Here is a 21,670-nt window from a genome sequence, read left to right as displayed (position 1 = left end):
TGTAAACAAAATGATTTATTAAATAACACTCTAACAGAGGCCACTTTAAGCCAGATGTTTAAAAGCCAATTTTCCATGCAATTTGTACTTCTTTGTCATCTGATCAGCTTCAGGTGATCAGAATGTTTTTAGATGCCTTCTTGTTATTAACTGAGCAGGTATCCACAAGGACATCTGAAACACATTCTTTAAATTACCAATGATTACAGTTTAAAGTTTAACACCATGGTTGAAAAAAGTAAGGATTAAATTAACTATAAATGAGTATTTTACAATTTGTAAAACCACCAGAGAATCAGGATGAGGTACAGAAGACTTTTGATATAAAGTGTATTTTTCCATATCAATTTGAATTTTACATTTGAAAGTCACTTCATATTTTAATAGCTAATTCATACAAAATAATTACCTATACAGGACCAAATAGACCAAACAAGCTAAAAGAATTATTTCTAAAACTGAATGACTGTATTTGACTGTTTTTTTGAGTCAAAGTATGCAATATCATATAGACATATGGAGATACCCTTCTTGGAATGGTTTTGAAATTATTTAAGCAGGAATTGGCTTTGCTCTAAATCTATAACTTTAGCCCAATATAACATATTTTTTCATTTTTCATATATTTTTATTTTTAAAATAATAAATTCAATTTAAATGCAATGTTTATAATTTCTAAAGTAATAACTTCAAAATGTGCAGTTCTGATATATTCAGTTATTTCTATACCATATTTGCTGATGGTTCTTCTTAATATTAATGAACCGTGAAGCAAGTTAAGTATTTACTGCTTATTATTTAGCATTTACTTTTCACAGAGACTTTGATGCCATTTTACTCATTAAATGTTTTTTTGAATTATTTTCTGGCCTGAACAGAATAATGTAGCATTTTGGAACAAATATACAAGAAAGGAGCCCAAAGCTTGAGGCTAAAATAGCAAATATTTCTACAGCTACTGTATATTTCCCAGGTGAACTAATATAAGCTGGGATGAAGGTGACCCAAACTGCACAGAATGTCAGCATGCTGAAGGTGATGAATTTGGCTTCATTAAAGTTATCTGGCAGCTTTCGAGCCAGGAAAGCAAGAACAAAGCAAAGAACAGAGAGAAACCCAATATATCCTAAGACAGCATAAAATGCAATCCCCGAGCCTATATCACATTCTAAAATAATTTTTTCTGTAAAATATTTCATGTTTTTGATAGGGGAAGGTGGTGATATTGATAGCCACAGAGTGCATATGAGCACTTGTATGGCTGTGAAAGTGCAAACAGTTAACCTCTGTTGAGTTGGTCCAAACCACTTCATAATATTATTACCAGGTAATGTTGCTTGAAATGCCATCAGAACAACTACAGTTTTCCCCAGAACACAAGAGATGCACAGCACAAAGGAGATTCCAAAAGCAGTGTGCCGCAACATACAGGACCACTGGGTGGGTTCCCCAATGAATGCCAGTGAACACAAAAAGCACAAAGTTAAAGCAAACAGAAGCAGGAAACTAAGTTCAGAGTTGTTTGCCTTAACAATTGGAGTCTCCTTGTGTTTATAGAAAATAACCATGACAGCCGTTGTTGCACTTGCTCCAAAAAAAGAAAAGGCCTCTAGTACTAAACTAATGATTTCTGTGTATGATAAGAATTCAATATCTTTCAAGACACATGCATCTTTTTCTTTGTTTGATCTATAGTCCAAAGGGCATTTCATACAGTCCACAGAATCTGCAAAAAAAAAAAAAAATCAGATTTCAGAAGTCTTTTGTAAGTTATGCTTCATTTTACATTTGTATGCATTATATTTAATAACTCCACAATACTGTCCAGTGTAAGTAGGTATTGAAAGCTCATATATTATACTAAGGTAAAATTAAAATTTGTCCACACTTTCTCCTTTTTCCTTTTACCTGTAATATTGTTTATTTCTCCTTCAGAACACGAGACACAGTCAAAACAGCAGATTGGTTTGCCTTTTTGTGCAGCTTTTCGAGTGCCTGCTGGACAACTATCACTGCAGACAGATTTTGGCACCTTTAAGAACAGAATATACATTTCAGTATTCCAATTACAAACATTGTGTACCCAGAAAGGCAAGTCAGAGTATTTTTTGTCTCTCACCTTCACTTGATTACCAGCCCAGATAACGCTGCTACTGTTAATTAAAAACTGATGTCCTTTTGGCAAAGATGCATCATACAATCCCACAGGTACATACTGGATGAGGCCCTCTTTATTTATTTGCCAGTTTACCAATTCATATCGTGCTACTGGATCCCCATTTTTGTCAAAGTAGATGTTTTCCCCACTCCAAGTTGAGAAATTAACCATTTTCAGGTAATGTAGAACCTTAAGGTGAGTAGAGATTTTAAAACACTGAAGCTAAACTTATTATTAGCATTTTAAATTCTATTGGGTACATACCTGCCATGGTTGAATCCTCATTTTATCTGCACATGACTTATTGAAGAAAGGCCCTAAACCTTCTTGGCATTTATACAAATTATCCACAGAGTGTGCTAAGGCATAAACTGCTTTATACATATTGTAGTTGATTCTCAGCACAGACAGATTAGTGTAGTCATTGCTTACTTGTCTTAAATTTTCAGACAGTGTACATGAAGTTGTATTTTCTTGGGAGTTCAAGCTGCACTTGAACACATCCTGCCAGAATTCATTCCATCCGGGTGAGGAGGATGGGTGTATGTTAAGTATATATTCTTTCAGACCTGGAATTGCTGAGTTGCGGACTGCAAATCCAATTGCCCCACCCAAAACTCTAAAATTTTCTTTGGTGGCAATAGCCCTGGAAGAAATCCAAGCTTCAGAGCCTATCCACTGGAGGCCAGTCACATTCTGCTGTAAGAGTTCTTTAATGAGGACATTTAACTCAAAGTCAAAGGTAAATGCCACAATAACCTTTGATGTTGATCTTTTTATAACCTCCACAACTTTCAGAAATTTTTCCCGGGGACTGCCATATTGTATTAATTCTGAGTATTCAACACATATACCCTCTTGCTGGGCCACATACAGAAATGTGGCCATGCCATTGTTGCCATAATCAGTATCAGTTCTGATTGTTCCAACCCAAGTCCATCCAAATTGCTTGACCAATTGTGCCAGAGCTCTGCTTTGATAATAATCACTTGGGATGGTCCTAAAAAAGGTAGGGAAATCCTGCCTGTTGCTGAGACATTCACAGCTAGCAGAATAACTGATCTGTGTAAAACAAAAGTCAGTAAATGTCTTTTCAAGTTATCTATGGTAATGCATTCAGATAAAAAGAATGAAACACCCCTACAAAACATATTAAGTGACTTTAAATGATGTAATGACATCTGGTGTATATTATACATTTGTCATTATTACAAATCATCATGTTGCTCATTTTATTTGATTTGTTTTTTGAAAGACAACCGTTCAGGTTTATTGTGTTTACAATTTTAAAACCCAGACAGTTTTTCTTTAAATTATTTTGTCTTTGAACAAAGCCAAATCACATTTGCAATCACAGCTTATAATAGTGAGGGCATAGTCTGGTTTTTTATTTTATAATTAGTTGTGGCTATCTACTATTTATAACTTTATGTACAGTATATCTATCACAAGATTAAGAAAAATGTCCTTGTTCAATATGCGTTCTTAACAATTAATGAACTGCTTTGTTGCAACTACTAAGAGTAATGCATTGAATGATTTAACTGGAAACATGGTAGCCAACTCTCCCCGTGTCTGCGTGGGTTTCCACCGGGCGCTCCGGTTTCCTCCCACAGTCCAAAGACATGCAGGTTAGGTGGATTGGCGATTCTAAATTGGCCCCAGTATGTGCTTGGTGTGTGGGTGTGTTTGTGTGTGTCCTGCGGTGGGTTGGCACCCTGCCCGGGATTGGTTCCTGCCTTGTGCCCTGTGTTGGCTGGGATTGGCTCCAGCAGACCCCCGTGACCCTGTGTTCAGATTCAACGGGTTGGAAAATGGATGGATGGATGGTAGCCAACATTTTTGAAAAACTGTAAAGCCGAAACTGCAATTAGCTCTAGCACTAGCTGAAGTGTACAACTTTAAAACATCACAAATACCACCATCCTGCTCTTTACTGATTTTAGTTTTACTTGTTGTATTCATAACACTCCTACTCTAACTTCATTGCACCTGCTCCTCACCATCCATTGTTGCTTTTCTTCTTCCTTTTTCTGTTTGTTCACTTCTTTTTTTAGATAGATAGATAGATAGATAGATAGATAGATAGATAGATAGATAGATAGATAGATAGATAGATAGATAGATAGATAGATAGATACTTTAATAATCCCAAGGGGAAATTCACATTTTCCCACCACTAGTCTTCCTTCTCTCTCTTTCTTTCTTCTGAGAGTGCCACTGTATCCCTTTAATGCAGTAATTAATCAACCCACTTATGTATACATCCATAACATGCAATACGCAGTTAAATTTTTTGTTTATTTTCAAGAGTGTTACAGCATTATATTTTATATAGTGAAGTAGAAAACAATATAATTAACTAATGGAACCATTTGTGGTTCTAATCTTCAGTAACAAATGAAAATTATCCAAAAGAAGGTTTAAAATATGTGTTATTCTAGTAAGTTAGTCTTACCAGTGGAATATGAAAAGGCCCAATAGCCCTTGCAATTGCAATGGTTGGTGAAGATGCTGAATGGCCCACTATAGCATGAACAGAAGACCTCAAGCAAGATTCAGTCAAATTTCCTTCTGCATCACTCGTAAGTGCTAGGGCACTTTTAACAGCAGTTCGAGTAGAACCACAAGAATCATAAATCCTGTAACCAAGTGAAATATTGGGCAGAATATCTGTCCTGTTGTTAATTTCTTCAATAGTAAACATCATAGTGGCTGCAATTTGAAAATCTTCTAACCTCTGAATTAGACTGTAGAGAGAGAATAGAAGCATGCATTACTCTAAGTAATGAGCATATAACTGCCTTTCTGCATTACAATGTCTCCTTATTTCTTATCATATTTAAAAATGTTCACAACACAACATATACATCTGATTTTATCTAAATCTTAATTAGAATTGTACTTACTTAATGCATTTAGGAATTTCTGGCTTTCTGTCAAACAATAGTTTACTTTCTAATGTGTAATGAAATGAAAAAATTCCTCCAATAATTACATCTCCATTTTTTGAAAAAAGTGGTGAATGTGCATGTCCCAATCTCTCACATGTAGGCTCTTCAGCCCTTGTTAAAATTGCAATAAACACAAATACAAAGAATAACATTTCTTAACTACAATAGGTCCCTAAATCATACAGTATATTGGGTATGTGCACTCATGCTTATGCTTATATATCATTGGAAACCTTTTTTTATGGTGCTAATAAAGCACATGCATTTTGGCTACTCACCTGAACATTCAGCCTCATGGGATATGTTTCTGTTGGAACATGCCTGACATCAGAGAGGACATTCCTTCTCGTGAGACACAAGTTCTAATCAAGGCCATTCACCTTGATGTTGTAATCAGCAGTGATTCCAAATTCAGCATAACCAGGGCTTCACAACTATTTAAATAAAATAAGTCTTTCTTAAAAATGAAAACTAATTTGCATTTATTTAATCTAGCACAGTATATATTTCCTTTTGTAAATCCTGATTTAAGATTTCAATTATTGAAAATGTAATTATTTCTGAATTTTCTGTAACAATACTTTTCCACAGTTACAACTATATGATATATAATTCCTGTGTACAACAAAACACAGGTAAGTATATCCAGGACAGTGGTCATGTCTAGAAATATTTTAAAAGTGGACTCAGGAAACAAGGCCCATCTGACAGATAACAGGGGTATTTGACGGGGATCTTTGTATTTAGTGTCTATTAGTAAATAATTAAGGCTTTGGATTGTCCTCAAATACGATCAACACAAGCAAACTCCTCCACGGCTCAAAGAAGGCAGTTACCTTCGTTAAATCGGGAGAGCAATCCCAGGCAAAGGCAGCAGTAATAACAGGCCTCTTCCACACAGCCTCTAACTGGCAGCTGCAGGCTGACTTGGGAAAGCAGCTGAAGTACCCGCAGCAAATCGTGACAACATCACTCTGGCCAGACATGATCATTACCTCTGAGGCCTCAAAACAGCTGATCATGCTAGAACTGACAGTGCCCTGGGAAGAGCGTATCGAGGAAGCTAACGAGAGGAAACGCGCCAAGTACCAGGAGCTGGTGGAGGAGTGCTGGGACAGAGGCTGGACAGTTCTCTATGGGCCACAGAAGTTTCCTGCAGAGGATTTGCAGGATGCTCACTCTGCAGAGTCCTCACATGGCTGGGCATTACAGGAGTGGCCAAAAAGAGGGCCATTTGAGAAAACCTCAAGGTGGCTTTGAATAAAGAGGGCTGATCTGTGGATCGCTACTGAGATACAAGTTGGGGATTGATCAACCCTGGCTGCATGCATAATATAAAAATTAATAAAAACAGTCTCATTAAAAAAAAACAAAAAAGAAAACAGGAGAGGTAAAATTGTTCATTTAGACATGTGCCATTCCGAGTATGCAATCACTGTATAACTGAGACTTTCATGTATTTCTTTGTGTGTTTTTTTGTGTGTACTGTTCACACTACAGGCACAGGAAAAGCTAGATGAGCAGCAGTCACTCATATACACGCTGCCATTGAAACAGACCTTCTAAGGAACAATATATTAGTTTTGAAAATGTACTTACGTGTGTGTTTATGTTGTGATACACGTAACAACCCTGTATTGTGAAACACTGTGGTTTTTGTGTTACAGCCTTTGAGCCTCAGTTCTCAATTCCTACAGATATAGTAATACATTAGTTTATTGAAAACACAGAGTGACACACTGGCGTGGCTTATTAACTCAGACTGTGATTCACAGGAGTGCATAGGTCGAAGGTTTACAGACATATAGGCAATGCTAAGTAAAAGAACAGTATTTTACTACAATAAAAAACTAAGTGTGAACCTATTTATACCAAATGCACTGACACAATGCAATGACACAGTGATATTAAGTGGTACTAATATTATGCTGCTAAACAATTAATTCGTTGGAGTGCTTATGAATTTTAGCGCCACATTAAACTGTGGCTTGTAAATAGTCTTGTCTGTCACTGTTTCAAAATGCATGCTTGAGTTTGACCCACCTAATGTTTTAAAAACTGCCTAATATTTCTTTGTTTTTAACTTTAATAGTGTTTACTTTACGTATTTGCTTCAGCCAGAAGTATTATTTTAACTTTAAGAACATTTAACAGTTTGAAGGTTTTTGGGTTATTTTCATCAATGGTCGGTAAAGAAATTGTTTTGGGTTTGTCTCTAGTCTAAGTGATTCTATATATTTCACTCTGAACTAGGAGCTTTCTGGTAAAGACATGTCATACGTATAAACTTTATGATGTCCTCTTAACTGATCTGCTAATTAGGTGATTAATGAACAACTGCTTTTCCTGAGTCTCCAGTAAGAGCGAGTATGGGTGGCTATTATGAACAACTGGGAACATCCCTCCAGCCCTCTGTGCCTCAGGATAGCAGCCAGTGATTCACGTATTTTAAGGTAGTAACACATCCATTGAAACTTATTGTAGAGGACCTCTAATTTAGCCTTGGAAGACATTTACAACCAGAGGTTTGCATTTATAGCAATTTCATAATCTGAAAGCTATTCCCAATTCCTGACTCCCATTCTGGTTTTTAGTAATTAAGCATGGGCAGCATAGTGCCAACAACTTATGATACTGCCAGCACTTCTGTGATGAAAATGAAACTTTTTACCGAAATTTCAAGCAACATTGCCACGTTTGTTAATAAATATAAACTAGTTCACTTTATATATGTTGGTAGTATGCCTTTTGCTCAAGAGGTCTTACTTCAAGAGTTAGTTATTGCCTTGTATGTGATGAAGCAATTGAAACACGCACTTATAAATTAATGAATGGTTCTCTCTTTACTTGTACAATACTAAGACATTTGGCAAAATATTAGAAGATTAAACAAATGCAAATGGCTGTTTTTCTGATATTAGTTACTACTGATGTGCTGTACAATTTTTTTTTCAAAATACTACTTTTTACAAACACCTGATTATTAACCAGCACACTGCACAGCACCTGCACAAGTTATTCCATGTTAAATTCATTAATATCTCTAATATATCCAGCACCCTCTAAAATAACTTTCCAGTAGAACACTTCATTCATTCCACTGAAGGGAAGAGAACAACACAGGCAATAACAAAGTGAACAGAAACAAAGGAAAATAACATGCTGCCTCTCTGTGTCTAGCAAAATAGTTTTTGCATCCCTGTCTAACAGGTGGGGTGCCTAAAATGTACTCTGCTTACACTTTTTTAAACACTGCCTCTGAACCTTTTCCTCCCAACAAGTATTGCCACCAATGAACCTCCAAACTTCAACATTCAAGAACAGCTCTATACTAGCTAGAAGGGACTTTTGAGCTCAGGACAGGAATTATTTCAGTGTATGTTCTTGGGATACCTTCTGGAGTGAGACGGAACTCTTAAGGCTTCACATACACCAGCAGTGTGAGCAGTTCTTCTAGACCTCCCCTTAGATGGCCCAGATGGCCTTGAAATGTTGAATTCTGTTACTCATATTAAAGGTTCAGGCAAACTGCATGTCACTTGACCACTCCATTGGGGAGCAGAGTGCAATGCAAAATGTACGGGACAACCCTGCTGTCCCTTACGTTACTGGAGGAATTCCTCCATACATTAAATGTGTTCCCCTGAATCTTTCCATCTTATCTTATCCTGGATGTACCTTCTTTTAGTGTTACTATTGTCTCTGCCAGCACACTATCCACAAATAGAAAGTTAGACAGCCCTGTCTAGTAATAAATCAGCTGCCCTCTATCATTTAGCTTGGTAGTGGCAGCCCAATTTCATTGGCATGGCTACAAGCATTGGTGCTGCCAACGAGCTGTCTGTCAGGACATTTTCTATCCAGAAAAATGCTAAATTACCAGCAGTCATGAAACAGTCTGGGTGTCTCTTCACAGTGACTTCTACTTTATGTTTACCTATATGTGAATATTTCTTGTGTTTGTAAATAGATTATATTGGTGCCTTTAAGTTAGGTTAGTAACTTGCTCTCAATTCTGTTGATGTAGCTGGATGTGGACATCTTGCAGCCTTTTCCCCCTTTACTTCACTAGGGTGAATGAAACACCCTTAATGAAAAAAAACTGTGATTATTGAGAGCACTGTAAACATCAGTAAAAAAATGCATCCTGGGTATGTGGATGGTAAAACACATCTTAAAATAGGAACACGGTCTTATTGTGCTGCTCAGTGTCAGCTGGAGAATGTAATCCTTAGATACATCTGCTTCCAGGAAAAAATGAATTTTTGTGCTTTCATTATATTGTAATGGTAGCTGTTGTATGATACATCTACTTAAATTACATTTGTATTAGTATAAAAGGAAACATATAGAGACGATGATGCTGTGTGTCAATGTGAATAGATGTGAAGCAGTAGCAAAAACATGAAACTCTACCCTTCTGTTCAAAACTTTTATTTGCATTTTAATAACTATCAACATACAAGTATGCTTGTATATTTCATATCATTTTCCCATTACATGTTTTCTTGTGTTCTTCTCAGGTTTTAATAATATTATATAGCACTTTGGTGCAAAAATACAGAATAGTAAACCAAAACTAGAGGCTAATATAGCAAATATTTCAACTGCTACTGTATATTTTCCCAGTGAGCTAATATAAGCAGGAATAAATGTGATCCATACTGCACAGAAGATTAACATGCTGAAAGTGATGAATTTTGCTTCATTAAAATTATCTGGGAGCTTACGCGCCAGAAAAGCAAGCAAAAAGCACAAAAAGGAAAGCACTCCAATATACCCAATGACAGAATAAAATGCAATAGTCGATCCCATATTACATTCCAAAATAATTTTTTCTTTGTAAGCACTTGTGTTTTTGTTAGGAAAAGGAGGCGACAGTATGAGCCACATAATGCATATAAAGATCTGTATTAGAGTTAGGCTACAAACACTTAACCTCTGCTGGATGGGCCCAAACCATTTCATGATATTATTACCAGGTAGCGTAGCCCTAAATGCCATTAGCACAACTATTGTCTTGCCGAGAACACAAGAAATACATAACACAAATGTAACTCCAAAGGTTGTGTGACGCATGATGCAGGACCATTCTGAGGGCTGGCCAATGAAAGTGAGAGAACAAAGAAAGCACAGCGTTAAAGAAAATAAAAGCAGGAAGCTTAGCTCTGAGTTGTTTGCTCTGACAACCGGTGTGTCTTTATAATTAAAGAAAATAAAAGCAATTGTTATACTCAGAGTTGCCCCTGCCAAAGAAATTGTAATTAAGAATATCCCCATAATTTCTACAAATGACAAAAACTCTATTTCCTTTTCGATACAAGTGTTCCTTTCTTCATTTGACCAGAATTCTGATGGACATTTTACACAATCTATTGAATCTGTAAAAAAATAAAGAATGAAAGAAAATTATATAACTCTATTTCTTAATTGCAAGTTAGTGAACATATAAGTGCTTATATTACTGGACATATATTGGTATTTTGAAATGAAGGCCTACTTAACACTTGCATTAGATGTTAGACACCCAAACTCTGGAACAATTTGCCTATCAATATTAGAGAAGCTCCAATGGTCTCAGCATTTAAACTAAGACTGGCATTATTTTAACATAGCATACTCTTCTTATAGCTTCTATTTCATAACTCATTCTTATATTACTTTTTAAAATGTAGTAATGTTTTGTTTTTGCAGTGAATAAGTTGTTTCCATTTTCTTTCTCCTCTCTGTATTTTTGGTGGCACTCGGTCTGGCATGGAGTGGATGCTTTGCCTGTGAAACTACTTTCAGATGTCTTCTTTTGAATAAAATTATCAACATTTAAAGGTACCCTTTCAGAATGTGGCTGACCTTGGAGAGTTACAATTTGGGCTTAAAACACCCTTTATACACCGATCAGCCACAACATTAGCAGGTGATGTGAATAACATTGATTATCTTGTTACAATGGCACCTGTCAAGGGGTTGCAGCAAGTGAATAATCACTTCTTGAAGGCGATATGTTGGAAGCAAGTAAAATTGTCAAGCGTAAGATTTGAGTGACTTGTGATGGCTAGACAACTGGATCAGAGTATCTTCAAAACAGAAGGTCTTGAGGGGTGTTCCCAGTATGCAGTGGTTAGTAACTAAAAAAAGTGGTCCTTGGAAGGACAACTGGTGAACTTCCAACTGGATCATGGGCGTTCATGGCACATTGATGACTGTGGGGAGTGAAAAACCTGAGAGAACAGTGTCAGAAAAGACAGTACATCGCAGCTTGCTGCATATGGGGCTACATAGCTACAGAGTGGTCAGAGTGCCCATGCTGGCCCATGTCCACCACCAAAAGTGCCTACATTGGGTATATGAGCATCAGACCTGGACCATGGAGCAATGCAAGAAGGTGGCCTGGTCTGATGAATCTCATTTTCGTTTAGATCATGTGCCAGGTGCTTGTGCATTGTATACCTGTGGAAGTGATGTCAGCTAGATGCATTACGGGAAGAAGGCAAGTCAACAGAGGCAGTGTGATACTCTGGGTAATGTTCCACTGGGAAACCTTGGGTCCTGGCATTCATATGGATGTTCCTTTGACATAATATACCTACACCCCTTCGTGGCAACAGTATCCCCTGATGGCAGTTGACCTGTTTTAGCAGGATAATGTGCCCTGCCACACTGTAAAAAGTGTTTAAGAATGGTTTGAGGACATAACCAAAAGTTCAAGGTATATATATATAGTGTGATCACAAGAGCGAAAACATTGTCTGGTTCACCTGAAAAAACTAACCATTGCAGAACACAACACCTCATCTGTCCGGTCTAAAGCCTTTCATGGACCACAGAACCCACTTTTGAGAAAAGCACCTCACTCCCTTAAGATTCCATGCAAATGTCCTCTTTTGATATTATACAGTCATTATTAAACACTCTCACACTCTGGCAGTCTGGCAATATTGATAACTCATGATTTTACTAGCATTTAAATTCTTCATGACAAGGGTACCCCTTTTTCTTTAATGACTTAAAAGAATTGTGAAAAGAACTTTTCTTAAAGAAATTAAATATATCTATCTACCATCAAAAAACAATAGGTTAACTGAGAGATTTAAGAAGATATTGAAGCCACGCTGTATAAGTGATAAGCATAAAGCACGGGCCATGGTTTTGCTACATCTTATATTTGTTTTGAAAGAATTTCCCCCATCCTTAATGGGCCTCAATCCATTAAGTTACTTTTTGGCAGACAATTCTATGGGTCATTGTGTTTACTTAAAGAGGAGTGCAAAGATGCTTCTCAAGCAAATAAAAAATGAAATTTACCATCATCAGCAATATGCCTGAAGGAAAACATGACTAGATTGTCTGCTCTGATAAAAGAGTACTTACAAAGGAAGCAAAAACAATCAAAAACCAATGCTTAATACAGTGTTTATGCATGAACCTTTTAAAAGGGAAGCATGGCAGGAAGAGCACAATGGAAAGTTTCTCAGCTGAAAATGGAACTTTCAAGATATGTATAGTTCCCATGGACAATGATTTACTCAGACACAAAAGGAACATTTATAGAAATTAACAATAGAATTTGCTGTACTTTTCACTGGAAGACAACTTTGGCCGAGAGCAAAGTAATTACTAAACCTAGATTGAATATGCAAAATACATCTTTTTAGAACTGCAGAAATCCTCATCTATTAACCTGGAAATAAACAGATGTTTCAGCTGGGTGAGATAGCCTTGTTACACTGGTTGAAGTAGGATTTCAGAGGTATCAGTGTGATTGTTCTTTTGTAATGGGTTGAGAAAGAATTTTGAAAAAGGCTCATGCACCAGGAGGTACCATGGCAAGAATGCCTGAGGAACAGAATGGCTGCAGTGACATAATTATCTAAATTCTAACTAAAAAAACAGAGGATTTTTTTTTCAGAGTAGTCCCATCTTTTTGCTCTTAATATGAGTTAGCATAGTTTATGAAAAATTATAACTTACTTAGGCCACATTCTTGCTTTTTCATTTTTAACTTTTTTAACCATATAAAGTACTACCACATTCCTCAAGTGTCAAGGATGTTAAAAGAGTTGTAAGGAAAGGCGCCATCACCTACAGGTTTGTCAATCTAATATTATATATTATACTTTTAAAAGCAATAATATTTCATGGCTTGACTTACTTATATGTTTACTTATTTCCCCTTCAGCACATTTTATACAATCAAAGCAGCAAATTGGTTTTCCTTTCTTAACTGCCTTTCGTGTGCCTGGAGGACAGTCATCACTGCAAATGGATGTAGGGACCTTGATAATTAAAAAAAGACAAAAAACCATAAATAGCAGGTAGTTATCTTTTTATAATTCATTTAAGTGTCAATCAGTTAAATTAACTTTCCATTATTTTCTTTTACCTGCTAAATGCTTTTACATAAAACAAGCATGAACAAGTTGGCTAAACAAATAAGGTTCTCTGAGGCAGCAGTGCTACATTTCTGAGTGAAACTGTTCAAGAGGCTGACTTGATCTCAGCATCCATTCTGAACACTGTGCCAAAATGTGTTTAGGATATGGGAAGAAATCCTTGGGACATACTCATAGACTAAAAATATATACATGGAACAAACTCTGTGGTCTCCTGCTAGTGACCTGCTCACTAGTTATTCGTCAGCATGACAACTGACCAAAACCCTGCTGCTTCACAGTCTGTGAGGAAGATTATTTATTTGTTATTACGCTATAATCATTAATTATTTCCTTTTTTTTAACTTTTTTCTTTCTGCATTTTCCGGTAGCTAACTTAACTTCAAACTCACATAAGTACCTACAATTCAATGCCAACTCCCCTGGAAAAAGGAAAATTCAAAGATACAGGAGGGACAAACAAATCTAAAGCAACTGAGCCATTGCCCACACACTATAAACAGCTGTACTCTTTATTATTTTAGACTTTCTTAATAGAAATCATTTTCCCCCTTTACAGGCTTTACTTTGTCCTTTATGAATTTTGAAAACTACACTATAACATTTTAAAAACATTTAATGTATTCTCTCATTAATTTATGTATCTTGTAATAGGTTAATGTCATGAAATGTGACTGTGACAGTATGACTTTAAAGCTCATATTAAAGGACTATAAATACAACACCACAACATATCACCTGTAGAAATTCTCAGATGATTCTGCACTTATGGGGTTTACTGATAAGGGAGATGAGACAGAGTATAGGAGTCAGATGGAGGACTTTGTTTCTTGGTGCTTAAAGAATTGAATGCAACTTAACATCAGCAAAACCAAGGAACTGGTTATTGACTTTCACTGCACAAAACAGCCTCTATGTCTGGTCACTGTTCAGTGTGTGGATGTTGAGGTGGTCCATTCCTACAAGTACTTGAGTGTGCACATCAATGACAGGATGGATTGTTCAAAGAACAAAGAGGAACTATATAAGAAGGGGCAGAGCAAGCTCTTTTTTCCTCAGGAGGCTGTGTTCCTTTAATTTGCGGTGGGACATCCTTCACATCTTCTATAACTCTGTGATGGCCCATGCAGTTTTCTACACTGTGGTGTGTATGGCTGGTGACATCACTTCAACAGAATGCCACTGAATTAACAAGTTAATTAAAAGGGCAGGCTTTGTTATGAGACACACTCTGGACCCACTGGAGATCACAGCAAAGGAGAGATTTAAAACAAAACTGAATGCCATTATGAACAATGCTGTACATCCTCTCCCTGACATACTAACACTGAAGACTTTCAGCCAATGAGCCATTTAGCACAAGTGACTCAAGAAACACTACTGGAGCTCCACCATACCAACAGCAATACGCTCACTGTGACTGTGACTTCCAAGTCTCAAGCTTTCTTCTTAATTTTCTTCCTTTTTAGTCATTTGGATGTTTTCAGACCATAGGGTGTGTGTATATATATTTCTTTACCTTTCTATATATGTATTTATTTATTTAAAGAGCCAGAGTTGCCTTGAAAGCTTGCATATTGTAATCTTTTTAGTTAACCAATAAAAAGTGCCATTTTACTTGACTTCTCACTACACCCCTTGGAGACAAATAAATATCTATCCAGTGTTTTGAAAGTCAGATGTCAGTTCAGTTAATAAGTTTGTTTGTAAAGAATAAAGAAAGGAAAAACAAACTTTAAATTGAGTGGCAAAGATTCATAGGGATGTCACAGCTATTAAATCATATGTGACCAAACTCAATCAATAAATCATTCACCAAATTTACTGGAGATTGCTAAAGTCAATGTTGCAAAAACTCCTAGAGTTGGAACCAAAACATTCTAAACAGTAGAATCATTTTTTATTTTGCAACAAAGTTCAGACTTTCTTCAGCAGGTGGCCGTCATTCATAACATAGCCACCATGATGTCACGAGTTATGGGACACATGCCTTACATGCCTAGCATTCACGCAGGACACAGCAAACAGCCATGCATATAGAAACAAAAGAAGAAAATGACAATACCCATACAAACAAATTCACCTGTGACACAATAATCTATCAAATTGGTGATAAAATTACATCACTGAGATGACAGTAAATTTAATATTTAAGAAAAAAAACAAGAACTGAGCTTTATTCATATACTTCAGACAATGCTAAGATTAAAAATTAAGAATATGTAGTTGTGAGGAAATAGCACTAACTAGTGAACCAATGTGTTGCTCATTTATTTTGTATTAAATGTTTTAGACACTAATAGGCCTTTAGAGTGAAACAATATTTATAGTAAATTGAAAGATATTAGAGAAGCATAATACAAACCTGAACAAGGTTCTACAGAAATTTTAAATAGATTCAAATTTGAATAAAGTAAAGGACATGCTGGGCCAAGGTTAGTTTTATGTCTTGGAACAGCCGGGACTCAATAAGACATTAAGGGCAGTTAGAGCATCACACCACAAAACATGAAGGTAAGGTCAATTGTATATTCCCAGAGACATAGTTTTCCACAGATGTCAAAGAGGTTAAAACCAGATACAGCCATAGAGAGAAGTAAACAGTGAATGAAACCCATGCTCTAATCATTTCTCTAGATGCCCAGATCTCTAGATGCTCCCTCATTCCAAAGACGTATGTCCTGGGTTAAATGATGGCACTACATGAGCCTCTTATGGGATGTTTTAGGAACAGGGTCTGGCTGCCATGTAATTTTGACCTTGAGCTCAGACAATAAATGGAGGAATTTTAAATAAGGGTGCAGTTATGCAGGGGGTGCAGACCTAAAAATACCAGGGAGTGCAGCTGGGTGATAAATTGGACTGGACTGCCAATACTGATTCTCTGTGCAAGAGAGGACAGAGTCGGCTATACTTCCTTAGAAGACTGGCGTCCTTCACCATCTGCAATAAGATGCTGCAGATGTTCTATCAGACGGTTGTGGTGAGCACCCTCTTCTACGAGGTAGTGTGCTGGGGAGGCAGCATAAAGAAGAGGGACGCCTCACACCTGGACAAACTGGTGAGGAAAGCAGGCTTTATTGTAGGCATGGAGCTGAACAGTTTGACATCTGTGGCGGAGCGACGGGCGCTCAGCAGGCTCCTATCAATTATGGAGAATCCACTGCCTCCACTAAACAGTGACATCTCCAGACAGAGGAGCAGCTTCAGTGACAGACTGCTGTCACTGTCCTGCTCCACTGACAGACTGAGGAGATCGTTCCTCCCCCAAACTATGCGACTCTTCAGTTCCACCCGGGGGGGTAAAGTTAGTGTCTGTTTTTACCTGCATTTGTATTACTCTTTAATTTGATATTGTTTTTTGTATTAGTATGCTGCTGCTGGAGTATGTGAATTTCCCCTTGGGATTAATAAAGCATCTATCTATCTATCTATCTATCTATCTATCTATCTATCTATCTATCTATCTATCTATCTATCTATCTATCTATCTATCTATCTATCTATCTATCTATCTATCTAGTTATTGTCTGCAAGAAAGCATGCCTGTTAAAGCACTCACCTGAGTTTGATTGCCTGTGTAAATAATTCTGATGTTATTCATTGTAAACCGCTGATTTACTAGAAGGGATGTATCATAATAGCCCACTGTAATGAATTCTGTCTTGCCTTCAGCAGTAAGCTGCCAGTTTATCACTTCATATCGCACATTAGCATCTTCCTCAAGCTGCACATTTTCTCCATTTTTAAATGTGAAATTCACCGTTTTCAGATATGGAAGAAGCTGTAAGAAATAATAAAGTATAAATATTTAAATCAAAATTAATTTATAAAATTTATGAGAACAAAGTTTTGCATGATCTTAAGTTAATCAAGCTCAATTCTTTTACTTAAGTGCTTGTCTAAAGTGATACAAATTAAGGGGAAACATTGAATTCTAGGTAGAAGCAAGAGGAACCTCTTCAAGCAAATGGTTATCAGAGTTTACACTTGTTGAAAATGATGCCAATGACAACATTTACAAATGCCTACATTATGTTTTAGTTAATCAGACAAATTAATGTTCTCTCACATGTGCTAAATGTGTTATTCCACTATTTCAGTAAATTAATTGTGTTATACCAGGACCACAAGAAAGTAATGGTATACCAGTTAACTAAAAAACAAGAATCTGAGAAATGTTTCAGATGTAAAATTGAGTTCGCTTCCCGGGTCCTCCCTGCGTGGAGTTTGCATGTTCTCTCTGTGTGGGTTTCCTCCCACAGTCCAAAGACATGCAGGTTAGGTTCATTGGCGATTCTGAATTGTTCCTAGTGTGTGCTTGGTGTGTGGGGGTGTGTGTGTGTGCGCCCTGCGGAGGGCTGGCACCCTGCCCAGTGTTTGTTTCCTGTCCTGTGTTGGCTGGGATTGGCTCCAGCAGACCCCCATGACCCTGTAGTTAGGATATAGAGGGTTGGATAATGGATGGATGGATGTAAAATTGACAAAGTTCAAATTGAGAAACATGAATGGTAAAAATAAAATAATTAACAAACTCACATAAGTAATGCTTTACTTAGTAAGTAACACGAGATGATCTATAACCCAGAATGAGTTATAGATTCTTAAAACCTCAAAAATCCATATTTTCTGCATATCTAGTTTTAAGATGAAGATCTGATGGAGATCAAATCTCTTTACATGTACATGTACTAACAATCTTTACTGGCTCTTGTGCCTGAGTATTTAATATCTCATGCATTCTTGCCCAGACCAAATCAGGGATCCTTATACAGTACATCAGAAATTGTTGGTTATTACTGCTGTCAGGACGTAGTGAAGAGTTTATGATCAATTTGTAGATTCCCTTCCTATGCACCATACTGTACTTGATAGGAAGCAATCAAGGCAAACAAACAAACAACACATATTATGAATCAGAATTCAATTTAGAATTTAGAGGGTGTCAAGACTCCATCAAGAAAAAGTCAGTAAGAATCGAGAGACAATATAAAGACAAATGTTTTCAATGTAAGAAAAAAAGTACAGAGGAACATTTTTGCACATGAGAAAACATTTTTGCTTGTTCTAAATAACAGATAAATGCCATTATCCTATTCATTCTTTTATTTCTTTTAATCTTACAACTCATTACCTGCCAAGGCTGTATTATTTTGCTTTTTTGACATGTTTTGTTTAAATACTGCTCCTCCCTGTTTTTGCACATGATAAGATTTTGGATGGCGTAGGCAATTGCATAGACAGCTTTGTACACATTATTTGGAATCCTCATATCAGTTACATCAGTGAACTGATTATTCACATCTCTCAGACTTTCTGAACCTGTGCAAACAGATTTATTTAATGTCCCAGTTTTATTTATTAATGTACAATTAAAGACATCCTCCCAGAATGCTTTAAAAAAAGAATTTTCTGGGTTATCAGAAGGCCGGAGACTAAGTAAAAATTCAGTCAGTCCTGCTATTAAAGAATTGCTGGTTGCTAACCCAATTGCACCTCTTAACATCTCGTTGCCTTTCTCTCCAGCAAAGTTCTTAGCAGTGATCCAAGATTCACTGCCCACCCACTGTATGCCAGTCACATTCTGGAGCAGCAATTCTTTGACCAGAAATTCAAAATCCACAAATGTTGCAAACACCACGATTACCTTTGAAGATGATGCTTTGATAACTTTCACAGTTTCAAGAATTTTTTCTCTTGGATATGTTCTGTGAATAGATTCAGAGTACTCGATGCACATGCTATCCCTTTGTGCAGCTTGTAAAAATGTTGCCATTCCATAATTTCCATAATCATTGTCGCTTTGGATTGTTCCAACCCAGGACCATCCAAAGTATTTCAGAAGCTCTGCTAGTGCCATACTTTGATAATAATTACTGGGAATTGTTCTGAAAAATGTTGGGAACTCCTTCTTATTACTAAGACATTCACAACCAGAAGAATGGCTAATCTGCAGAGAAGAAAAAGTGAAAACTGTGTTTTTGTAATTCTGGCATGTGAGAAGTGTCTTTATTTGTCTGTAAAATGAAATAAAAATCAAAATGATAAGTAATGCTTTATATAGCCGTAAGCAAGCAGAAATGAAATACTCTTATATCAAAGAAACAAATGTGACATTCCATGACATTAATAACTGGCAATCTGTCATAACATCAGAAAGAAAAATGATGCCCTGTTTCAGAGGACAATGTAACAACTTGTTTTTCATACAAAACGTTGGATTATACTAATAATTATATAAACTCGACAATCATTTCCTACATAGTGCAATACTTGTTAAAATACAAACTAAAGTAGATTTTTGCATATATAGAACATATTTACATAGATTGTGATTTTTGGTGACTTGTTTACCAATTTGTTACATGAGAAATATATTCTCACCAGAGGTATGTGAAATTGTCCAATTGTCACTGCAATTCCAATTGTTAATGATGATTCAGAATGTCCAATAATTGCTATCACAGATGAGGGCTTCACACAGTTTTGCTCAGTAATGCTTTCATCCTGTAAATTCAGTAAAAGCATTGCTGATTTTATAGACTGTGTTATGGAACCACATGCATCATAGATCCTGTATCCCAGTGTAATACCACTGAACCTTTCAGAATTCCGATTTATTTCTTCTATGGCAAAGATCATTGTCTGTACAAGTCGGAATTCTCTGTAATTTATGCTGAGAATAAAGTACAGATAATTCAGTTTATCATTGAGGTTTTATACTGTCAGTTAAACCTAAAATATGTATAAATTGGGCATTAGAATTAGAAACACCAACACCTATTCATTGATATTAACTTTAAATATTTCTTTTTGCTGCATATACCATATTTAAAAACACTTAATGGTAATGAAAAGTTAAATCAACTGTCAAAATAAACTTTCTTCTGTTAGGCACGCAAAGTATTTTACATTTAATGATATCTTCAGAAATACATCCACAAACACATTCTTAATTGATAACTAGTAATCATTTGATACTTGAAATGAGGCTTAACATTTAGAAAGAGTCATGCTTACTTTTCACATTTTAAAGCTTCTGGCATAGTTGTGAATCTTGGTGTCTTCACCTGAAAATTTCTATGAAAAGAGAAGATTCCCCCAATGATTATATCACCATCTCTACTATACAAAGCAGGGTCTTTTGCTTGCCACAACTTACAGACATCATTTTCTGCTCTTGCAAATGAAGCAAAGAATATAGCATTTAACAGCAGCATTTCTGATTTTCTCTTTAGAGTAAAGTACTGTAACAAGATGCTGCTTATATAGAGCAGGCAAGCTGACTTTGATGTTTAATCAAGCAAAAAATTAGGATTAGTTTTATGAAATCATTCAGTCTGAGGTAAGAATGACTGTAGGGGTCTAGGGAGAAAAAAAAAATTTCCATAAATCTTTTGAGAGTAAAATGTCTATGTTGAAATGTTTACATTGCATTATATTTTATGTAATTGTATTAAGCTCATATCATTCTGGATATGTTTAAATATATGTATTGTAAGATTGTATATCACATGAGATATAATGATTTGGTTATTTCTTCTTCTTGTACCAAATTAGTATGTATACTAATATAGATGCCAGCATAATATGCTAAACAGTGGCAGAAGCTGCAGTGAGGTCAATAAGCAGTCTTATTGAATGAAGTCATCATCAGTATTTCCAGTACTAATAAGCAATTTCAGGACTGTGATGATACTGAAATATAAGCTGAAAGGATTCAAGCAGTTGTTAGTTTGATGCTGAACAAATCATTTTCTTCATTTATGAGTTTCACACTTGGAATCACAGATTACAAAAAAAGCTGTAAAAACAGGGTTTAAGGCTCTATTGTACACATAGAATATGACCCAAAATATTTTTTTACTTAAAATAATGAGACAATGTATACAATGTAATCTTTAAGGCCGGATTAAACAGTTTCTTGCACAACTTTATAGAAAACATTCTGTGCAGAGCTTCTCTAAAGTCTTATTCCATGTGCTGTTTTATATTTTCTCAAAATGTATTGTTACAGAAACAAGGGTGTTATTAATAATTAAATGAATGAGGGAGATTAGGGATGTGGGGGAATCTTTATTCTAACTTATTAAAAGAGAAAAGAAAAAGAAACTGATTGAAACTACCTGCCTCTTAAACTCATGTACTCATGTACCCTAACTTCATTT

General features: G+C 36.1%; 2 protein-coding genes across 2 annotated transcripts; both read right to left on the bottom strand.

Annotated features, from left to right (window-relative positions):
* Positions 1-683: 683 nt before the first annotated feature.
* Positions 684-5,285, bottom strand: LOC114645415 (extracellular calcium-sensing receptor-like). Its single transcript, XM_051922733.1, has 6 exons — positions 5,068-5,285; positions 4,617-4,908; positions 2,423-3,220; positions 2,120-2,347; positions 1,909-2,032; positions 684-1,726 (listed from the first exon to the last, which is right to left on the bottom strand). The coding sequence occupies exons 1-6, from the start codon at positions 5,262-5,264 to the stop codon at positions 813-815; spliced, it is 2,553 nt and encodes an 850-aa protein (XP_051778693.1). The 5' UTR covers positions 5,265-5,285; the 3' UTR covers positions 684-812.
* Positions 5,286-9,597: 4,312 nt separating this feature from the next.
* Positions 9,598-20,722, bottom strand: LOC114645414 (extracellular calcium-sensing receptor-like). The gene is made up of 6 exons (XM_051922551.1): positions 20,523-20,722; positions 19,887-20,178; positions 18,637-19,452; positions 17,065-17,286; positions 13,262-13,385; positions 9,598-10,493 (listed from the first exon to the last, which is right to left on the bottom strand). The coding sequence occupies exons 1-6, from the start codon at positions 20,720-20,722 to the stop codon at positions 9,598-9,600; spliced, it is 2,550 nt and encodes an 849-aa protein (XP_051778511.1).
* Between the last annotated feature and the right edge of the window lie 948 nt (positions 20,723-21,670).

This window comes from Erpetoichthys calabaricus, chromosome 2, assembly GCF_900747795.2.
Source record: "Erpetoichthys calabaricus chromosome 2, fErpCal1.3, whole genome shotgun sequence".
Lineage (NCBI taxonomy): Eukaryota > Metazoa > Chordata > Cladistia > Polypteriformes > Polypteridae > Erpetoichthys > Erpetoichthys calabaricus.
Note: the sequence above shows the minus strand (reverse complement) of the source record. Positions and strands in the feature narration are given on the sequence as shown.